Genomic DNA, 22066 nt, shown 5'->3' on the forward strand with positions numbered 1-22066 from the left:
CTTGTTCGATAACTTTTTATTGTTTCTCATATTTTTTTCCTCACTTGTGTTCATTTCTTTTTTGTTATTTATCACCATCTTTCACCATATTGCCCATTGCATCCACCACCTAAGACTATCATTATCAACCACATCTAACCACAATGGCCACCTGCTAGCCAAATTTAAAGACCATCACCACCTTTGGACCAATGTCATTAGTAACCAACTTCAACCACCACCTCTTGCAACCACCATCTGAACTTCAGTGGTTGCTACCTAGACGACAGACCATCACATTTTCACCGATTTCAAATATATAAAAATAAATCAAAATTAAAACAATATATAAATATGTTGTTGAATGAGAAATTTTGGACCAATAGCAAATTGTCACGTCATTTACCAAATTAATGGCTAGAAATACACATAATTGAATTTGGGACTAATTAAAAATTGTCATATGTCCCCAAATTAAATCAAAGACATAAATTGGCAAATTATTAATGATGTCACTCTTGGATCAAGTTAATTATTATAGTCCAATTAAATATTATTTATTTGGACTAAAGTGGTTAAAGTTCAATTTAGCCCAAAAATAAGCTTAATTTATCCCTAATGTTGAATGCAACCCAAATTCATATAATTGGGCCAAAGAGCTAGACTCATGAACCAACCAAGCCTAAGCCTAAATAGAGGAGTTTTACTCCAAAGGCCTAGAAAGAAGTTGTGAAGCTGTCTACACATGAAGATTCAAGTTCTTTTGAAGATACAAACATTCTTTCTAGACATTAACTTTAAGAATACCATGTCCTCCTATCACGCCCCATCACAAAATCCATCCAATGCGATTAAGTGAGGGTATGACCGCCTAAGCTTTCTACGCAACTCTCTCTGCGAGATATTGCACAGATTGCTTAACAGGCGAATAAATCGAAAGGATGAGATAAAAGAGAGATAACTCGAATGAAAAGACCATCAAAATGCGATTTTTTTCATTAATAGTAAAGGTGGAATACATAGGCGTAAGTACTTTGTTAATACAAAAGAGATTTTAATATTTTAACTAAACTCTAATCCTTTAACTATCTCGACGAGCTTCTAAATGCTTGCAGGAAGATAGTGGCAACTACCAAAATAGATGATCCGATTTTAGGATAGCACTTCGGGCGATTAGAATGGCAAGACAAAAGTTGGATGTTCCTCGCTACTTGAGGGGGAGGGGGGAAGCAAAGCAAAACAATTGAAAAGTTAGACAAAAATGTCTAGTGAGTGGGGTCCTTTTTGTCCAAATTCCTGAAACAATAGAATAAAAGGAGATACTTATTCACATCATGCCACTATGGAAGAAAATCATGTAATTCACATAAAACTTATTTCTCCTCTTATTAGATGATTCATAACACTACAAGAGACGTGGGTACTCCCGACGCACAAATACGTCGGCGAAAATGCAAAGAACGTCGGGAAAGGATATCCCGACGTACAAAACGACGTCGGGAAGAACGTCGGGGGAAATGCGTCGCGAGAGGCTTTCCCGACGCCGAATTGGTACGGCGTCGGGAAAGCCTTTCCCGACGCCGTGGGATGCGTCGGCATAGACGGCGTCGGGAAAACCTTATTCCCGACGCCGTTTATGCCGACGCATCTCACGGCGTCGGGAAAGCCTATTTTCCGACGTTTTTTTCCCGACGTAATGAACGTCGGGAAATATTTTTTATATATTTTTTTAAATATTTTATTTTTACTTTTTTCCTTATAATATTTTGCTCAAACATTCACAATGATGTTCGGATTGCTCAAAAAAATTTGGCGACGTTTTGGATTAAATTAATAAATATACAAACACAAATTAAAAAATAGAATTAAAATTAATAATACGAATAAGTTGACTACAAGAAAATATAGTTTTCAATATACAAAAAACATAAACATAAGACCCAATCTCCCAACGAGGTGCGTATGCGCGTCATTCTACACCTTCGGTCCTAAAAATGGTATAAAAATAACTAAGTTTAATACATAATCATATATTGCAAAAACTTAAGAATAATAGAGACATATACGACGTACCGCAGGGCTAGGGATCATGTGGTGGTCCCTGTTGTGCACGAGTTAGGTCTTCAATCATCTTTTTCATAGCTTCCACTTGTGAAGCTAATGCTTGGTGATTTCTATCTTGTACTTCAATCCGTTCCAAAGCTTCATGAAGTTTAGCTTGTAATTCAATCTCTTTTTGTGTGGACTGCGAACAAGATGTCGACGAACTGCTTGCACTTGCCGTTCTGCGGGCCTTCGGCTTGGGTCCCCAACCAAGGCCTTTTGAGTAGCCTGGTCGTCGACCCAACACCTGATCGCATATCTCATCCTCAGAGAGTGGCTGACTAATTTTTATAAAAAAAAAACCCTAAACTAATTTTCATAAAAAATAACCCTAAACTAATTTTTATCAAAAAAAACCCTAAAACATAAACTTAAATCAAATAAATTTACATATTTCACTTACCTAACGTGGCAGACGGCGACGAGGAACAACGGCGAGGGCGGTCGGCGACGGACGGCGGCGGAACAAAAGGAAACAACGGCGGCAAGGCGACTTCTTCTTCTTCTCCTTTCTTTTTCTCCTCTCCTCTCGGCTTCGGTTCTGTGAATACAGAACTGAAATGAATTTAAAGGGGATTTCCCGACGCAGTCACGAGGCGTCGGGAAATCCCCCAAAATGCGTCGGGAAAAGGGGAATTCCCGACGCTCATTAAACCCCTTTTCCCGACGTTTTACGTGGCGTCGGGAAAAACCCCTATTCCCGACGCCTCTCCCGACGCACTGTGCACGGCGTCGGGAAAAGTCCCTTTTCCCGACGTATTGTTGCCGACGCCTTCGTGGTGCGTCGGGAAAGATTGTTTTCCCGACGCATCTCCCGACGCGTTATTGATGGCGTCGGGAAAGCCCTTATTCCCGACGTTTTTTATGCCGACGTGATTTTCGGCGTCGGGAATGGGCCATTTTCTTGTAGTGTAAATTCATGTCCTTTGTGCATTTAATTATCTCTTTGTACCACATTTCTCCCAATCAAGTGTTCACCACAGTACTCTTTCGTTGGGTTGTCATACTTGTGCGGAGTGGTCTCAACGTAGCAGCATTCTATCACAGATTTTATAATGCCTGAGACATCTCTCAATGTCAGACCACATAGCAAGCAAAGTGCATCCCATACTAGATCGCACAACAAGTATTAGGCATCCTATTTCAGATCACACAACAAAAATAGGACATTCTACATCAGATCACACAATAGTGATGAAGTATTTTCATTGTATAGAGTACAAAGTCATTTTATCATATCAACATAATTCATAAGAAATATTATTTCAAGAGTTAATAATATATAAAAAATCATATGCATCACATAACTCAAGATTTTATGAAAAAAAAAATTCATGGTTTAAAACTTGAAGTATAAGTGCATTTGAAATTCCAGAATTTAGCTAGAAATACGGGGTTTTTTCAAACGCTTTCAGATGTAAACCACTCATAGTCAAGTTATCTTCTTGTATAGCCCTTGACTTTAAAATCCTTTGGACACTTCTCACGATCTTCACTATGTAATTAATGGAGAATTAGTGGTCTTACTTCAACTTTTTCCTTAAATTTTCTTAACTGAACTAGCTCCTGCATCTTGACTGAAAATCCTCTATTTATAGCCCTATTTTCAAAAGTTTTTCTTTGACAAAATGATTACTTCTAGTCGGTAATGAAAATCCTCAAATATCAAAATGCCACATGGTACTAACACTTTCTTATCCTAACCTTGATTGGGTGGTAGAGTCCAATCAATCACCAACTTCATGAAAATTATAAAATGACGTCACTTTCCTGAAAGGGAAGGAACTCTCAGCGCCTTCTTAGTTTAACGCATAGCTTTCTTCATATCACGTAGTCAATTTGCGGGGTGACAGTATACTCGCCTCCCCCTTGTTCGCCTAGCTATCATTGTCGTGCACCTCTTCTACACGAGATTTCAAAATTCGGTAAGGGTCTCATAGTTCTGCTTCCATGCATCAAACGTACGCATTCAACCCATAGAGTATCAAAGGATTAAGTACTAGATGTTCAACCACATCTCGTCAAATCAACACAAACACAACATAAACACAAGTTCAACTTCACGAAAGACGTTTCTCCGAAAACCCCATGAGAACACATAAATATTACAAATTTTAAATTTTAAAATTCAAAAAATATATTACAATAATATTGATAAATCGAAAGATAAAAATATTGATATTGATTAGAAGCAAAACAAAAATGTTGCATATTTTTATACTTGAACTCACTGCCTTCGCATTTACAATAAAGTTAATTAGATTAATGTTTTTGTGAACAAGAATTTTATTATAAAATTTTAACCATTTTTATACTAAAAATAAAAAATTAAAATTAAAATAATTATGTGTCACACCCGCCCCAAAAGTTGCTTTTTGCAACCAAGTGTAGGTGTGTTGCCTAGACCCTCAAGGCTTACCACACCGCGTAGTAAACGTCAAACACCTAGTAAGCGGAACAACTTCTCTTTTGCCACCTCAACGTAGGGCTTAAATGTCAAGCTTTCTTAATACAGCAGCGGAATACAACAGCTTAAATTTTATTAGCTTCATCTTAATACTTAGTTCACTTTCATTTTTACACCACTACACGACAGACGCGAGATAATATAGCGGAATGAATACAAAATTTTTCTTTATTAACTTAACAATTTTACAAGGTTGAAACATGAGTTAGACTTTTCCTTACAACAAGACTTAAAACATACTCTTACAGCCTCCCTTTTCCAAGCACAGCTTTTCCAACTTTACATCTAGTTTGTTTGCCTCATCATGTAGCAATGTGCCTTACTTTCTCTTCGCCACCAAGATACAGCTCTTCGTGTTGGGGTCTTTAGGAATCTAGGATCCCTTTCTTCAACCCCTTCCCCTTGAGTCATCGAACATCCTAACTCAAGGGTAGTCCTCAACAACCCTTTTCTCTCTGCACTGCTAAACCTTACTCATTACAGCGGGTACCTAGAGGTGTAAAAGCACAACTTAGTTTTTCGCCTTAATCGCCTATCCATCTCTCTTAGCAAACCGCGTTTAAAGCTATTCCTCCCCTGACTCAGCTTCCTGGCCCTCTAGCTTCCCTAGCTTGACCTTACCAGTCTGGATATTGCTCTCGTCTTCCTAATGAGCTGAGCCATTTGCGCTAAGGAGATATGCGCTTACCAACCGACTCTCTTGGTGTGAGATAAGATGACACGGTTGTCATGCCGCATAAGGCTACATAGTAACTTTGCATTCCCTCCTTAACTAGACTACAATTCCTAAAATCCATCATTCGCTTGGCTTCAACGTCTGACAACTTGGAGAGGAGAAACTTTAAAACATAAGTCAAGGGGACTTAGTGAGTGATGGGTTTGAGAAAACCTTTCTATGGAAAAACAACAAGATTAAGATAATAAATAAAAATAAGATTAGGTCATAGGAAACAAATTCTCATCGCATCAAACCACAACAACCATCAACACAATCACAAATAAAATTCCACACGTTCAAGCCATCATGCGTTCCAACTCATCATCAGGAGCTGGGATTCTTCCCTTGCCTAGACCTGTGATCTACATTCAACCAGCGTCATGCAAGGAATCTCTTTAATTATACCAATATAATGCGAGGAATCTTTTGGTCAGGGTCTCACGCATATTCCTTTCGAGGAATATTTCTTTAATCAGGAATCTCTTCGTTCAGTATCCTTGTCATAGGATCTTTATCGCGTTAGTTGTATGCGATCAAGGCCTCATATTATGCCTATTCCAAAATTTGAATTTCAAAATTAAATAAATAAATATATATTTTTAAAAAATTAAAAAAGATATTTAAGTATACCAAAATAAATAAAATAATATAATGCATAAATTTAAGGTTAATTTTCATAAATATAACAAAACACCAAAATATTTACGATCCGTGTAACAAGATTAAAAAGCCCAGAAAGTTGATAAAATATTTTCATAAATTCTAGATTTTTCCTTGATATTGCAGACGATTCATCGCGTTCTTTCTTTCTTTCTTTCTTTCTTTCTTTCTTTCTTTCTTCATCTTCTCTTTCTTTCTTCCAGTTGCAAGAAATTGTTGAAGTTAATAATAAGAATAATGAATTGTAAGCAATGATAGTCATTTATTCTTCTTAGATAGACAGAGATAGTGGAATATCACAATATTTACATTTTTCTCTTGGTTTTTTTTTTTTTTTGTCTCCTCATATTTTTCTTATTCATCGCTTTCATCTGATGTTTCATTATCTTATTCTTCATCTTCAGCTACTTCTTCTTCTTGTCCATATTTATCTTCATCTATCTGAATGTAACAAAAAAAATTGTTGTTAAAATAATTGTGCAAGAAAATGTAAACGATCGTGCAAGAAAAAGTAAACAATCGCGTAGAAGTGTAAACGATTGTTTACTGTTTTCAACACGAACATTTAGCATGGCCAACACGATCGCTTAGATTTGAAGCCATTTTTCTATCGTTTAAAAAGAACTACATGATCTTGTGGATATGATCTTAACGATTGTTTACCATAGTCAACACGATCGTTCAGCATGGCCAACATGATCATTTAAATTTAAAACTGTTATTCCATCATTTAAAATGCACTACATGATTGTGTGGATATGATCTAAATGGTCACTTATCATAATCAATGATCGTTTAGTATCGTTAACACTATCGTTTAGCGTTGTCGACATGATCGTTTAGAAAACATTTTTTCATTGTTAAAAAAACTACACGATCTTGTATCATTTCATATATGATCATGTACCATTTACTACACTATCACATATCATATGATTGTTTAGAAAAAGAATTACATGCGTGCGTGTGGTCGATTAATCGCATGTTAACTGAAGCATTTTTGGATTCATGCTCGGGAGGTCGAAATTAGTCAAGACAGAAAAAATGGTAAAAATTCAAAATGTTGACTTTTGACTTGAAAAAGTCAAATTTTGACTTTGACTTAGGGTCCATTTTGATTGCCTATGAAAAAAAATGTTTTTTTAAGAATACATTTTTTAAAAATATTTTTTGTAAAATGAGTTTAACATCTAAACACTTACATGTTTGATTTGACCTTTAAATAAATGCTTATATGAAAAATTGTGTTTGGTTTGTCTTGTACTAACAATGTTTATACTTAGGTCAAATTGCGATAAAACACTATTAAACATTATGAATTAATTTCATAAAAAAATACACATATTTTGAATCTTCTTTTAGAAATATATTTTAAAATTAATTGTACGTTATCTTTAAATTATTAATTTTTTAGTTACTTGAAACTAAACATTAATTTCATTTTTTTTGTTCTTGTTTTTGTTTTTGTTTTTTTTTTTTTTTTTTTACAATTCAATTTTAAATGCACAAATATCTTGAAATGTAAATACATAACCATAAAGAAAAATAATTGATTTCTAACAACAAAATATACGTAAGATAAATAATTTTTCCTATACAATATAATATCAACTAGACAAAAAGATGTGCAATTTGATCACGTTCTTCATTCATCTTCATTTCACGAACCGAATTATCATTTTCTTCTTGATATTCTCATGATTTCTTTCACAAGTGTTAAAGTGAAGTAGATTTAGCTAAGAGAGGAACATATGCAAATCTGTATATTTAAATGTATACGAACACACATTAAAAAAATATTCAAATTATTTATAAAAAAAAAAAGCAAAAATAACAAGATAGTTAAAAGGAATAAAAAAAATAGAGGAAGAAAAATAGATATTTGGGAGGGATTCTTCATTAAACACCATATAAACATTTATTCTAAAATTTGGTTGAATGTGTTTTTTCTAGAATGATTTATTTCATAATCTCATTTTTCTAAAAATTATTTTAATCCAATGTCAAACACCTCAATTTATCTTAAAATAAATTATTTTAAAAATTAAACACTTTAAAAATCAATCCAAATACACCCTTAATTGGTCAAATGACCACATTGTTCTTAGACTAAAGTTATGGGAAAATCCAACATTTTGTTGGATAATCCCACTAACACTTAGGGGACAAGTGTTTACATAAGATGTAAACATATTGCCCATTAAGTTTAAGTGAAGAATGAGGTGTTGATTTTTGGTGAAATATTTTCATGCATTTTGCATGTAAATTTTCTATAAATTTGCTTTTGAAAATTCTTTTGAAGACTTTTGATGATTTTAAAAATTATTCAAATTTTTAACAAAATTGTCTCACCTCTCTTTAACCAAATAGTTGGTTTATTCCTCCTTTTTCCATCCCTCTCTCATATATTCCTTCACTTAACGAGTCCTACAATCCGATTTTAGTCCGATTCGTGTTCGTGATGAGATATCGAGGTTCGGGAGGCTTCAAAGATAAGTATTTTCCTTAACCTTAATTTAGTTTGAATTAGGTCTTTTTTAGCATGTTAATCACTAAAGTGTTTAGTTACATATAGAGTAAAGTTCGATTTTTGTTTTCGTTGTGCATGTTTCCTATTCGATAAGATTCTATCTCATATAATTTACTTTCCCAATGCTTTAGTTTTCTCTCATCTTCGAGACTTTTCAAAACAAAAAGGTAGTGATCATTACATTTAATAATTTCACCTTCACAAATAAACATTTTTCTCTAGATTATATTTTCATTCTCTCTCCTATTATCACTGTATTCTCATGATTTATCAATAATAAATTATTATTTACAACATAATTTGTTTATCAAATTCTATGATTTATAAACTTTAACAGATTTTACTAGATTTATAACTTTTTAACGTTGTTATCCATATAATCATTATGAATTTAATTTCTATATTTGCAAACTATTTTTTAATAGTTTTTAGAAATTTTAGATTAATAAATTATGGAATGACATGTTATTGATAATAACAATAAATATGAGAGTGATAAAAAAAAGAATAAAAACATTAAGAAATATTTGGGGAAGCTTAGTCTACCTCAAATTGACTAAAAAACAAAGAAAAGAAAACAAAGGAGGTGATCTATATTCAATTCAACGTTGTCTCTTTCTTTCTTACAAACCATAAGATGAATCAACCCATCAGACCTTCCTCTACTTCTCTACTCCCACTGCCTTCTCCATTTCCAAATGTATCTTCTTTTTCTTCTTCTTCTTCTTCTTATTACAATCCTTCTCAAATTTCTCTACTTCACTTTTTGGCTTCCATGGACAATTCAAATCCACTTCCGAAAGCAGGGCATAACAGGTCCTCCCTACCGTCCCTTCATCGGCAATTCCGCCCATATCCGCCGTCTGTTCAAGGAGGCACTATCCAACCCCATTCCCTTTCACCATGATATACTCTCCCGCGCTCTCCCTTTTTACTTTCAATGGTCCCGCGAGTACGGAAAGACGTTCCTCTACTGGTTCGGCTCCAAACCCAGATTAGCCATATCCGACCCTGATCTGATTAAGGAAGTCCTTCTGAATACGGGCGGGTATTTTCGAAGGGTCCACTTCAATCCACTGTCCAAGGTGCTTTTCGGAGAGGGACTTATCGGACTAGAGGGAGAAAAATGGGTGACGCGCCGGAGAATTGCAAATCAGGCTTTCAATATAGAACGAGTAAAGGTACGAAGATTTTTTTGCAAATTTTTCCTTGTCGGTTCTAGTCTCTGCATAAAATTGAGAGTCGAACTGAACTTCATTACAGCTGTACATGGTTGTTTTCTATTATTATTGTTGAATAAGGTTAAATTATTATTGGTAAATTTGGTGGTTTTGATAGGGATGGGTTCCCGAAATTGTTGTTAGTGTGTTGAGTGTGTTGGAGAAATGGGAAGAGATGAAAGGTGGAATGGAGGAGTTTGAATTGGACGTTCACAAAGAAGTTCGTCGTCTCTCAGCAGACGTTATTTCAAGAACTGCATTTGGAAGTAACTTTGAAGAAGGAAAGCGCATCTTCAGTTTGCAGGAACAACAAACATATCTTTTCTCCCAAGCAATCAGAAGCGTTTATATTCCTGGCTTCAGGTTTATTTTTCAATTCTTAGCTTCGCTTTCTCCAATCGTTTTCGCAGAATCACCATTAACTGGCCTAAAGGACTTGGACAAAATGAGCTCAATCCATTATAGTTACCTTCTTAGGATGTAATGTGCTACAAACCTAGCAGTTGGGGTATTGTAGAGTCAAACAGATTGTTCTATGATATTAGTCCTATCACTCATAGATATCAATAAAAGAGAGTACATTTTCATAGATGGAGTGGCATTCCTTTATTTTCTTTCAAACATAGATATAATCGAAAGACTTAGAAGAGGGGAAAGTTGTAGATAAATAGTAACAACAATGACTCTATTAGCGCATTGGTTCAAGAGCTTCTTAAGTGGAATCCAAAAACTATCACGCATCCTTAGACAAGGCTATTGATTGAACTTGTTTTCCTTTTCTTTTCTTAAAGGAAGGCTATTTGTGGATCCTTCTTTTGAGAAGAAGGATTAAGAAAGTCTAATTTTCTCTTCTATTTGACAGATTGTTCTTTTATTTATTCCTCGAGTTTTGAATTGAAAACTTGGAATGTAGATTTTTGCCAACCAAGAAGAACAGAGAAAGGTGGAGCCTGGAGAAAGAAACCCGTGAATTGATAAAAGTGCTGATTGAGACAAATAGCAAAGGAAGGGAAAACTCAACTAATCTACTTAGCATGTTAATGTCATCTTACAAGAACCAGAATGGGGAAGAAGAAAGGCTTGGGATGGAGGATATCATTGATGAGTGTAAGACATTCTATTTTGCAGGAATGGAAACAACTGCTCATCTTTTAACTTGGGCACTTTTGCTACTGGCAAAGCATCAAGAATGGCAAGACAAGGCCCGAGAAGAAGTTCTCAAAATCTGTGGGTACAAAACACCTCCTGCAGCTGAGAATTTGAATGAACTTAAACTTGTAAGTCAATAAACTCATAATGCTATTTTCTTGGATAAACGTTTCTTGAAGTAGTTAAAGATTATCAATAGCCTTGTTGGCATGTTTCGTTTATAGTTATTGTTCTGTCCCAAAGAGATTATCATCAAGAAAGTAGGAACTTTGAAAAACTCTATATGATGATGTTGCTAACTCATGGAATTCTGTTCTGGAAGTATGCAGTGAAGTCGAACATCATAAATTTAGAGGGACTAAAATGAGATCGAAACCGATATTCGATAGCCATGTTGTCAATGTTTTATAGATGTTGGTTATGAATTGAACTGAAACGGTATCCATTTGCTAATGCTCATATTCATTTGATATCTTGTATCTCTTTTGACAGGTAGGTATGATAATTAATGAAACGCTTCGACTTTATCCTCCAGCAGTGATGTTGACGAGGAAGGCATCAAAACAGCTGACACTAGGAAGCTTAGACATTCCTGCTGGCACAGAGCTTTACCTGCCATTGGCTGCCGTCCACCATGACAAAGAGTTTTGGGGAGAGGATGCAAACTGCTTCAACCCTTTGAGATTTGGTGAGCCTCGGAAACATTTAGCTTCATTTCTGCCATTTGCGTTAGGTCCCAGAATTTGTGTAGGCCAAAACTTGGCATTGATTGAAACCAAAGTCGCTTTGGCTATGATGATTCAACGATTCTCTTTTGCTGTTTCTCCAACCTATACTCATTCCCCCATGCTGTTCATAACCTTACAGCCTCAGTTTGGTGCTCAGCTCCTTTTTAGGAGCCTATGGAATTGAAGTCACGGTTAGTCGAAATATAAGAGTAAGCTGTGAAGTATTCGTGAACTGTTTACTCAGTAAAATGTATAGTTTTATTAGTCCCTCGATGTTTATATAGTAATAATTTGAAGTTGTTGCACTATACGAAGCACATACGTTACAAGCTGAATGTTGAACCTTACTATAACTCATAGGATTTGTTCGAATTGGATGCTGTTTCAAGAAATATATTCGATAACATGTCTTTGTAACAGTCTGCTAATAAGTTAAATCTCTTCTTTCTTTCTCTCTTTTCCCCTAAAAAGACTCTCCCTGGTCCCTTTTGTTATTCCATTTCTGGGTGTGTTTACCTTTATGGAATGAGAATGGATGAAATCTGTAAGGAGCATCTCATTTTCATTTGACAGTGTTTACTTTTACTAATTAAAAATGAAAATAAAATGTAGGGTCTACTCTAAACTTGACTAACATAAATTATTCTAATTCTAGTCACAACTTTGCAGTAGTAACCTTCTTGGTTTGTTTGATGATAAATGACCAAAGTATTTACAAATATATATTTTGTAAATATTTTTAATAATTTTGTAATTTTAAATATTGTTTCTTATCAAATATCAATCGATTCAAAAGAAAAACAAACTATATCTACAACTTTTAGGAAACTGAAAAATAAAGGGTTGACAAGAAGAATACTAAAATAAAAGGTTTACTACTTCCGATAAATGGTAAATTTTTATTTAAATTGATAAAATAGCAAAATCATAAAATATGGAAAACTAATTGCTAGAATAATGTCTTAAATGCTCCTACCTAACCGAGAAAATTGAATCTTAAATACAATTATTCAAGAAACTACAAATACTCTATAATTAAAATCAATAATTAAAATCAAACTCCCCACACATCAACATTACTTGTAGAATTTATTGGAGCTTCTAACTCGTCTTCTTCAAACCTTTCAAAGTAGATTTTCTTTTTGTCGGCTGATCGAAGACTTTGAGATTTTCATCTTGCTTGCAGCTAAATCCGTAAAAGTCGACTAACATCTTGCTTGCAGCTAAATCCGTAAAAGTCGACTAAACCCGACTCCAATAGACGTCGAAACTTTAGAACCCGCTACAAACCCACAACCAACATCGGACGCCGTCAAACGTTGCTAAAAAAGCCCATTGTCGCTGACATTGAAACTCCAACATCTTCCTCTGTTGGCTCCAAAACCATGGTTAAACCAGCCATTAACACACGTTGTGAAGCTGTTGAAACAAATGTCGGAGCTACTGTAAATAGCGCAAAACCATTATCTTCTGTCCGCCTCGAAACCCACGACTAAACCTCTAACATCTTCCTCTCCATTGACCAACGTCTCTCTTCCTATTGGAACGCCGGAAACTATCGCACTTCTCTTCTTTATCAATCTTTTTTGCTAGAAAAACTCCTTCTACTGTGTTTTTTCTTTTTTTCAACTTGCGGCTGCCTCCTCTTCCTATTTTTTATGTTTCTTTCTTTTTTTTCTCTAATTTAATTTAAAAGACATAAGGAAGAAGATTCCATTAATTGCAAAAAAAAACTATTGAGGCATATTTAAGATCATTTAAGAAATTGTAATAATTACAAATATTATTAATAAATTTTTTAAAATACAACAAACCCCTTGTAGATATATTTGCATTAGGGATAATATACAAAATTTGAATTCAAAATAACAATCGTATTATGTATTATTTATGAAATTATTTTAAATCACCAAAATTTTGGGATGAAAATGTTGTAAATCAAGTTTGTTATTTTAGCATTATTTTCGGAATGATAATCTAACTCAAATTTGGATTTAAAAATAAGGTTAAAAGTTAAGATTAAAGCTAACTATTTTAGGGTGAGATATATATTTCTAAACTAAAAAAGTTAATAAATATCAAATATGTATTATGTATTATTTATGTCTATTTTTTTATAAATAGTTTGAAAAAATAAAAAAAATGTAAAATAATTGAATTTATCTCTGTGTTATTTTAGGGATGCCAGTTAAAGTTTGAATTCAAGTTGACGATTGTAGAGAGGATATAAATTGTAGATTCAAATTGTTATTAAAATTTTGTAATATTTATTATTTAATAAATTCTTGATAAATAATATGAAATATAAAAAATTGTAAATTAATTGATTTAAATCCTACTGATAATTAGGGAATATTGAAACTAAAGTTATATCTCTAGGGATGGTAGTTAAGATTTACCAAAAGTGAATGTGTTTACAAATATATATGTATTATGCGATATTTTGTTTGATTTTTTTGACCAAAAGTTTATACTTAGACAAAAAAAATTGAAAAAAAATATACAACATGCCATAGATTAAAATAGTAGTGGGATTTCCAATATTTTGCTATTTTGACGGTTAATTTTGACGGAAATAGAAAATTGAAACTAATGACATATCTTTAGAGATTGTTGGAACAACATAATATTTTTTTTTTATTTAGTTAAGAATTATCATAAGTGAGTGTGTTTTCGTGATATGTGATATTTTGTTTGATATTTTGATCTCAACAAATACACTGTATTTGTATATGGACAATTGTCAGTAACTATGGACAATTATCAGGAGCGGTAAATTTTGAGCAAAAAAAAATGAAAAATTTATTCTGGCAATTAGTTTTGCCATAAATCAAAATAATTGAACAGTTTGCTTTTTTTTTTTTTTTCTGTACATAAATTTGCTATTTCCACAGTTTTTCCAAAAATAAATACCTTGAATTATATATTTAATATCCTGCGTGTTTGGTGGGTTTTTAGATATGGTGGATTGTTGGGTCAAATTACTGCTTGAGCTTTGCTATGTATTTTAGATGTTTTGTTCGTTCTTTTATGATAAAATCAACTATTGAAATACCTTTTTATGTCAATATCAAATCTACCTATAGAAATGTATGTAAAAGTTTTGAGATATGCTGAAACTTTAATACCCATCTAAAAGTCTTGTCATGTTCTTCTATTAATTTTTTTTTTTTTAAATGAAAACAAAAGGAAAATAAGTATGGAAAAGGAATGTATTTAAATATAATAAAATGAGTAAATGTTTTTACAAATATAGGAAAATTCAACTACTATGAACTATCATCATATATCACTAAACAAAATTAAAAATCTCCAAAACACTAACAACTGTGACAATCAACTCAAACACCCTTAAATGCTTACATAAAACTTGAGGTTGGATTTATGTCCACCACGTACTATTTAAAATATACAAAAACATTCCGTTTATTTTCCCTCTTATCTCAATTTGAAAATTTGGGTTCCTTTAAAAAATAAAAATAAAAATAAAAATAAAAAGGTAAGGGAAAAATTTTGGGCCCAACTGATTTGATGAAAAGACGTTTACAGTATGATAAGCCACTCTTGATGCTCCTTCCTAACCCACCAGACGCTACATACCACTAGAAGGAATTCGCTATTACAATTACCGAAATACCCTCACCCAAATTTGAAACTAAGGGATAACAACCAACACATTTCCGTAAATAAAGTATGTTTATTACCCCTCGGCTCGAGCGTCAAGACCGTTCAAACCAAACCATACACCACCCAGCGGTTAATATTACTAAAATCTTCACTTCATTATATAAATATATTAATTACTATATATATTAAGTACCAATTTCGAATCCATTTCAAGCGCTAGGGTTTTCTTTTCACTTGGCCTTCCCTTCTGCATCCATTCCATATACATTTCTGGATTCCATCTTCTCAATTCTCCTGCTACACACCCACCCTGAGATCCTACTCTAATCTTGTGAAGGTTTCTTTCTTCATTTTTGACCTGTACATGTTTTATTGTTACTGAAAACCATTTAAGTTGGTAGATTTAGGGTTTCGATTTGATTTGTATGTGGTTGACATGGATGACTGAGGTTTCCGTCGTTGCCATTTTGTTTTTTTTTTTCCCTTTTCTTTCGGCGGATTTATATCTATTTTTGGATTTTTCATTTCTGCATACGTGCGTTATGGTTTATCTTCATTTTTGTGTTAAGGATAAGTGTATGTTTTTTCGCTTTGTAAGGATCGGTCTTGTGCGTTTCAACTTTCAGGTAGTTCATGCTATCAATTAGATATTCATGCAATTGGGTGGCGATGATTTTAGAATAGGGTTTTAACGTGATTAAGTTTTGAATTAATTTGCTCTATGTATTTACTTATTTAGTTTAATTTTGATTAAGCAGGTTCTAATTTTCTGGAACGTATGGACATTTTGATCTGGGGAAGTATTATGCATCTAGTAATCTGAATATAGATGTGCTGGGAGGAATGGTATTTTTTCTCATACGAAGTTGTAGAGGGTGCATCCTGTGCAGGAGAAGAATCAAAGTGAGGCTCTTCTGTTTAAGGGGCTAATATGCCATCTTATATGTCAAAACTACGAGCGCCAGTTAAATTTCTAGGGTGGGAAGGTGGATTGAAAAGTTCGTTGGAGTTGCTTTTGGGGCATCAGAAACTTTTGTGTGGCAGTTCTAGTCTATTTCACTCCGTTCCGTATTCCTCACTTACAGAGTTGCATGCTCTCTTAAGACCTGGTGCTATTTCCGGTGCTAGTTCAGAGCTAGTCAATCGCCGGAGGAATATCTCAGTTCTTGGGGCAATTTCTCGCACATTTTCTATTCCCTCGGTGTCAGGCCCTGCATTGCAGACTTGTGGGTATCATATTGATTGTGCCATTGCTCAATCCTATCAATATTCAACTCACAGCAAGTGTCAAGAAAAGCCAATGGCTGCTTATGGTTCTAGAGCGACACTTGGTGAATGTTCTCTTGATAAATTAAGTTTTAGGAATGTTGCATATTCGTCTCCTTCAGCGATCACTGCTGGTATTTCTTTTAATAGAAGTGTTGATAGCTGTAGGAAAGCCAGCATGAATTTGAAAAATCAGGAGCAGCCTAGCAATAATGTGATATATGGATACTTCACTTACAATGTTGCAAAAAGGTTTGGCAGCAGTTACCTACATACTGTATCAGGAGTAAAAGATCTTCATAGTTCATCAACTTCTCAGTTTGCTGCTGGTTCTGCTCCCAATGTGTCATTTGATAACTCTGCACGTGAGGAACAACTTCCGAACTCTACTGATTCATCTGAACAGTATGTTCTATAATCTATACTAGATTTCTTCATTTAAAATGAAAAAGTTATAGTTTAAGTTCATAATGTACTTTGGGTTTAACCTATAAGATTGACCATATATGCATGTTTTTGTCAAATGAACTTGTTCTTGCCTCAGGGATTTGAATGATCCCCTGGTGGGCTTCAATGTTTTGGAGAAATGTGTCATATTCCTTTTGTTATTTGGTCATTTCTTTCTCACTGATCCAACTATTGAGTATAAATTTTGCCATTTTCTGCAGTATCATCTGTTCTTACTTGGTCCACATTTTGTTTTTCTGGTTAAATGAATCACTGGTTTTATGAATAATAATCAAACTCTGTTTTATTGTTTTTTTATCCAATTATGGAACTCTTGTACTTGGTTAGCGTCGCTGACACAGTATGCTGAGGTTCCCTTCTCGTTTTTAAAGTGTTTTTCTTTATTTATAAATTTCCTACTATGTTCTTAACAGGAAAATCTCAATGGGCAAATCATTGAAACTGGTTTCTGGGTCATGCTATCTACCCCATCCTGATAAAGAAGATACTGGCGGAGAAGATGCTCATTTTATCTGTGTTGATGAACAAGCTATAGGGGTGGCTGATGGTGTGGGTGGGTGGGCAGATCTTGGTGTTGATGCTGGACAGTATTCCCGAGAACTCATGTCTAACTCGGTTAGCGCAGTTCAAGAAGAGCCCAAGGGCTCAATTGATCCAGCTAGAGTCTTGGAGAAGGCCCACTCAAAAACAAAAGCCAAAGGTTCATCCACTGCTTGCATCATAGCACTTACAGAACAAGTATGTTATTTCTATCGATACCATCACTCTTTATAAATTTGATTGTCGGCAAGTTGTTTGAGGGCTTGAAATTTGGAGAGTGGAGAGCAACCATATTTCAATTGAGTTAAAAGTCTCTCTTTTGAATGTTTAGATCCTTGATTTGGTGCAATTATTTCTTTGATCAAAATAATGGAAGCTGTTATTTATTTGGAACTGTAAAGTTTTCCCCTGGTGTAGTGAGGTGAAGTTTAATACTTGTCTATATTTTTTATATAATAATATCTGCCAATAATTTTAGCTAGTTTCTGTAGAAGTAATTGCTCATATATTTCGTTTTGTAAGGATGCTCAGCAGTTCTTTATTTTTATTTATTTTTTATTATTACTGCATAATGGGTAATTGTGTAAGGCATCACTGCAGGGCCTCCATGCAATCAATTTAGGAGACAGTGGATTTATGGTGGTTAGAGACGGATGCACTATCTTCAGATCTCCTGTGCAGCAGCATGATTTTAACTTCACGTTTCAATTGGAGAGTGGAAACAATGGAGATTTGCCTAGCTCTGGACAGGTTAGCATGCTCATCTGCTTCCCACCATCTGTAGTTGTTTTTCCTGTTCTTATTTAGTCTTTAGGAACTTGGTCATATTTTTAGTGAGTTAAATAATTAATGTATCTGGCATAAACCAGCCCAGATACTCATGGATTTAAAATAATAATAATAATAATATGTATTGATGCATTTATGTCAGATGAATTGGTCCCCTATATCAATTTGCCATTAAAGATAGCAATGATTCGGAAGGTAGTGTCTCACAGAAACCTATATAGATATGTGAATAACCTCGGAGATTAGACGATTATAGCTTATCCTTTTTAGTTTCCAATTGGCAATGTACTTTGTAATCACCTTTAGGTTTCTGGGGTTTCCCTTGATTTCTCTTGTCAATAAAATGTTTCTTTTTGTAAAAAAAATAGATTAGACAGGTTGGTTTGTGACTTCCTCAGACATGGTTAACTAACTTAACGTGAACTGACTACCAAAATAACATCACTAATTAGAAAAACTGCACCAATTATGGTATAGGTCTTAAAACTGCTTTGCATATGGTTATTTTGGGAAAAAGTAGATATATGGGCTCTGCTTGTGTTACATTTTTACATTTCCACCTTAATAAGGGAAGAGCAAAGGACAAGTGTAGCCTGCTTGTAATCGTTTGTTGTTTTTTTCCCCAGTTCATGCTTCAATCTTGAAAGATTTAATGTTTTTGTTTGTAAAATGCTATATTCCGAAATAGAGTGAGCACAGTTGGCAACCTTTCAAAAACGGGTATTCTATTTTACTTTTATTTATTTTGATGTGATTTTTGAAACTGATTCAGGTTTTCTCAGTCCCTGTTGCTCCTGGAGATGTCATAATTGCTGGCACCGATGGACTCTTTGATAACTTGTACAACAATGAGATCACTGCAGTGGTGGTTCATGCCATGAGAGCGGGCTTAGGCGCTCAGGTGACTGCCCAGAAGATAGCTGCTCTTGCACGTCAACGAGCTCAAGATAAAGACCGGCAAACACCTTTCTCCACTGCTGCTCAAGATGCTGGGTTTCGCTATTACGGTGGCAAGCTTGACGACATCACTGTGGTTGTGTCGTATGTCACAAGCTCCAACGATAAGTGAGTGCAATGAATTGTGTTTCTCATATACTTTGCATCTGCAGGCTTCTGTATATAATCTTTGCAGCATAACCATTAAGAATGGTTATTGTATTTAAGCATTTCATTGAACCATCTCAACTCTTTACATGTTGAAGAGTGGATGACCTCTTTTGTAAGTGAAAAATCATAGGCGTGAGCCATCCTCTAGTTTGAGCAGTTGTTTTGTTTCTATGTCTTCTACTTCCATCTGAAACAGTTTGTGCTCCTCTGATGCATAATTGAACAAGACAAAACTTAAAAGGGTTTATTTGGATGTTTTTAACTCCCTGTTTTCCACAATACATAGCTACAATCTTCCCATGTTTTTTATTTTGTCTTTTTCTTACAATATGTTCGAATCTTTTAACTTGGAGCTTCGTCGATCCCATTATAGAACCTATATTGGTTGGCTTCCATGATGGTGTCCAAAATTGTGACTTTTCTATACATCGAGGGCTGCATTTTTGAGAGGCCTTAACCTTATTTATTGTTCTTCTTATTTCTTAGTAATACGGAACCTATTAATTTGTTGATTTACGATTGCTTTCAACCCTATTACCTGATCGTTGTGTTGCTCATTATTCCAAAAATTTGGTGTGATAAATCTTTTTAATAATTAAATTTATTTTATTTATTTAAAACGGTTGTAGGTGATGATTGAGAAGAATGTGATGTAACGCCAATAAGAACTTAGTTCAACTGGCACCTCTTGGTTTAAATCTTTCCGATCAATTGCTCGCCAGATACTTTTTAATAAAAGTGAGTTTGAAGATATGAGGATGGGTTCATAAATTCTAGGGTTGGTCCTAATTCTAGGAGGAGGGTAGATGTGAAATTAGTAATGGGTTTCGACAAAAAAGTATCTTAAAATAAGATTTATATTATATTAATGTTTGAAAAAAAAACTGTTCTATTAATGTTAGTGGTCGCTTTACAATTCATCAAACAAGAGGTCCTTTCAAAAATATAAATTTATGGTACACAATCGTTTAGATTTGACTATTGTTTGGTACACGATCGTTTGGACTTGTTTTTTCAATTTTATCGTTTAATTTGGTTACAGATCGTTTACATTTGGCTACCCCAAATGTTTTCAAAATTTGGTATACGATCGTTTAGATTCTCGGGACTCCAAATCTAAACGATTTTTTTTATAAAAAAATTGGTATAGACGATTTTTTTCAATATTCTTTATACACAATCTTTCAGTTTTTGTTACCCTAATTTAAATGCCCAACCAATTTTTTCAAGGTTCTTATACACCATCAGATTTTGTTACCTAAACATAAAAAAGAAAAAAAAAACATAAAAAAGAAAAAAAAAAAGAAAAAGACAATACGATGTATGCAGTGAATGAAAAAAAAAGAAAAAGAAGAAAGAAGAAGAAAGACATTCAGGCATCTAAAGAAAAGAAGAGTACATAGCAAGACTATAAAAAAATCGCGGAGAAGAGAAAAAGATGGAAAGACAAATCTATAATATTTAAAAAATAGCTAATTTTATGGGTTTTGTTACACAGGTCGTAAATATTTTAGTAGTTTGTTTATATTTAGGAAAGTTTCTTATAAACAATGTAAAATTTAATATTCATTAATATATATAATGTGGGGGTTTTTGAAAAAATATAAAAAAGCGGCAAAATATTCAATTCCAAAAACAGAAAAAGTCTAAAGGCCCACCGTATAAAATACCAAAAATGCCCCGTTAACCATGCCATCAATAACGCGCGTATAATATATTTGCGATTTATACGCGATCGTTTAGATATGGTTCAATATATACGCAATCGTTTAGATATGGCTACGATCGTTTAGATATGGTTATAATTTATACACGATCGTTTAGATATGGCTACAATTTATACGCAATCGTTTAGATATGACTACAATTTATCTTTTCAATTTCATCGTTTAATTTTGTTACACGATCTTTTAGATTTGGATACTCAAATGTAAATGATTTTTTTAAAAAAAATTTAGTACATGATTTTTTAAATTCTTTTGGTACATAATCATTTAGATTTATTTATACAATCGTTTACTTTTTTTTACAGCATCGTTTACATTTGTCTACTCCAATCCAAATGATCATTTTTAAAGATTTTTTACACACGATCTTTTATTTTTTTTACACAATCGTTTAGTTTTTTAAAGGATTGTTTACATTTGGCTACTCCAATCTAAATGATTTTTTTTCAAGATTCTTTATACACAATCTTTTATTTTTTTTACACGATCGTTTATATTTGGCTACTCTAATATAATTGAATTTTTTTTCAAGATTCTCGATATTTTAGATTTTGCTATTTTGTTGTAAACAGTGTTTAGATTTGGTTAACAAATGTAAACGCGTAAAAAAAAAAAAGACGATGAAAAGATATCGCATCAAAGTATAAAGACAATGGAAAAAATCGAAGCGAAAAGAAAACGAAGAGGAAAAGAAGAAAAACGATGGAAATATTAAATGACATAAATAAATAATTGAAAAATAAGAAATATGACAGAAAGAAATCGTAGAAAATAAAAAGAGAAAAGAAGAAATACAAAATCGCACAGGAAGACGGGGAAGACGAAATAATAGGAGGAAGACGAATTGCGAGGAAGAATAGAAAGATGAAAGGGAAAATTTGAAATATTTAAAAAATGGCTAGCCTTGGGAAAATCTGAAATATTTAAAAAATAGCTAATCTTATGAACTTTGTTACACGGGCCGTAACTAGTTTCCAGTTTTGTTACA

The 22066-nt window shown here is 33.7% G+C and overlaps 2 protein-coding genes and 1 long non-coding RNA gene across 5 annotated transcripts; 2 read left to right on the forward strand and 1 right to left on the reverse strand.

Annotated features, from left to right (window-relative positions):
* Nucleotides 1-1831: 1831 nt before the first annotated feature.
* LOC127148846 (uncharacterized) lies at nt 1832-2631 on the reverse strand. 2 transcript variants are annotated; one of them, XR_007819980.1, is made up of 3 exons: nt 2486-2631; nt 2053-2310; nt 1832-1967 (listed from the first exon to the last, which is right to left on the reverse strand). It is a non-coding gene; the product is annotated as an uncharacterized LOC127148846 (long non-coding RNA). The 2 variants fall into 2 exon arrangements; XR_007819979.1 differs by lacking the exon at nt 2486-2631 and having other exon boundaries at nt 2053-2361.
* Nucleotides 2632-9082: 6451 nt separating this feature from the next.
* Nucleotides 9083-12006, forward strand: LOC103503971 (cytochrome P450 734A1). The gene is made up of 4 exons (XM_008468378.3): nt 9083-9638; nt 9796-10040; nt 10591-10954; nt 11319-12006. The coding sequence occupies exons 1-4, from the start codon at nt 9156-9158 to the stop codon at nt 11736-11738; spliced, it is 1512 nt and encodes a 503-aa protein (XP_008466600.1). The 5' UTR covers nt 9083-9155; the 3' UTR covers nt 11739-12006.
* Nucleotides 12007-15271: 3265 nt separating this feature from the next.
* On the forward strand, nt 15272-19613 carry LOC103503972 (probable protein phosphatase 2C 55). 2 transcript variants are annotated; one of them, XM_008468380.3, is made up of 5 exons: nt 15272-15518; nt 15940-16852; nt 17329-17653; nt 18056-18205; nt 19017-19613. In XM_008468380.3, the coding sequence occupies exons 2-5, from the start codon at nt 16113-16115 to the stop codon at nt 19311-19313; spliced, it is 1512 nt and encodes a 503-aa protein (XP_008466602.2). In that variant the 5' UTR covers nt 15272-15518; nt 15940-16112; the 3' UTR covers nt 19314-19613. The 2 variants fall into 2 exon arrangements, with proteins under 2 accessions (XP_008466602.2, XP_008466601.2); XM_008468379.3 differs by having other exon boundaries at nt 15350-15518; nt 18044-18205.
* Nucleotides 19614-22066: the final 2453 nt, after the last annotated feature.

Source organism: Cucumis melo, chromosome 4, assembly GCF_025177605.1.
Source record: "Cucumis melo cultivar AY chromosome 4, USDA_Cmelo_AY_1.0, whole genome shotgun sequence".
Classification (NCBI taxonomy): domain Eukaryota; kingdom Viridiplantae; phylum Streptophyta; class Magnoliopsida; order Cucurbitales; family Cucurbitaceae; genus Cucumis; species Cucumis melo.

Bases quoted from the DNA above. Each gene is read 5' to 3' on its own strand.
- LOC103503971 (XM_008468378.3), top strand. From the start codon at position 9,156: ATGTATCTTCTTTTTCTTCTTCTTCTTCTTCTTATTACAATCCTTCTC. The intron at 10,041-10,590 runs GTTTATTTTTCA...CTTGGAATGTAG, and splicing joins GTTTATATTCCTGGCTTCAG to ATTTTTGCCAACCAAGAAGA. The intron at 10,955-11,318 runs GTAAGTCAATAA...CTCTTTTGACAG, and splicing joins ATTTGAATGAACTTAAACTT to GTAGGTATGATAATTAATGA.
- LOC103503972 (XM_008468379.3), top strand. From the start codon at position 16,113: ATGCCATCTTATATGTCAAAACTACGAGCGCCAGTTAAATTTCTAGGG. The intron at 16,853-17,328 runs GTATGTTCTATA...TGTTCTTAACAG, and splicing joins TCTACTGATTCATCTGAACA to GAAAATCTCAATGGGCAAAT. The intron at 17,654-18,043 runs GTATGTTATTTC...TAATTGTGTAAG, and splicing joins TCATAGCACTTACAGAACAA to GCATCACTGCAGGGCCTCCA.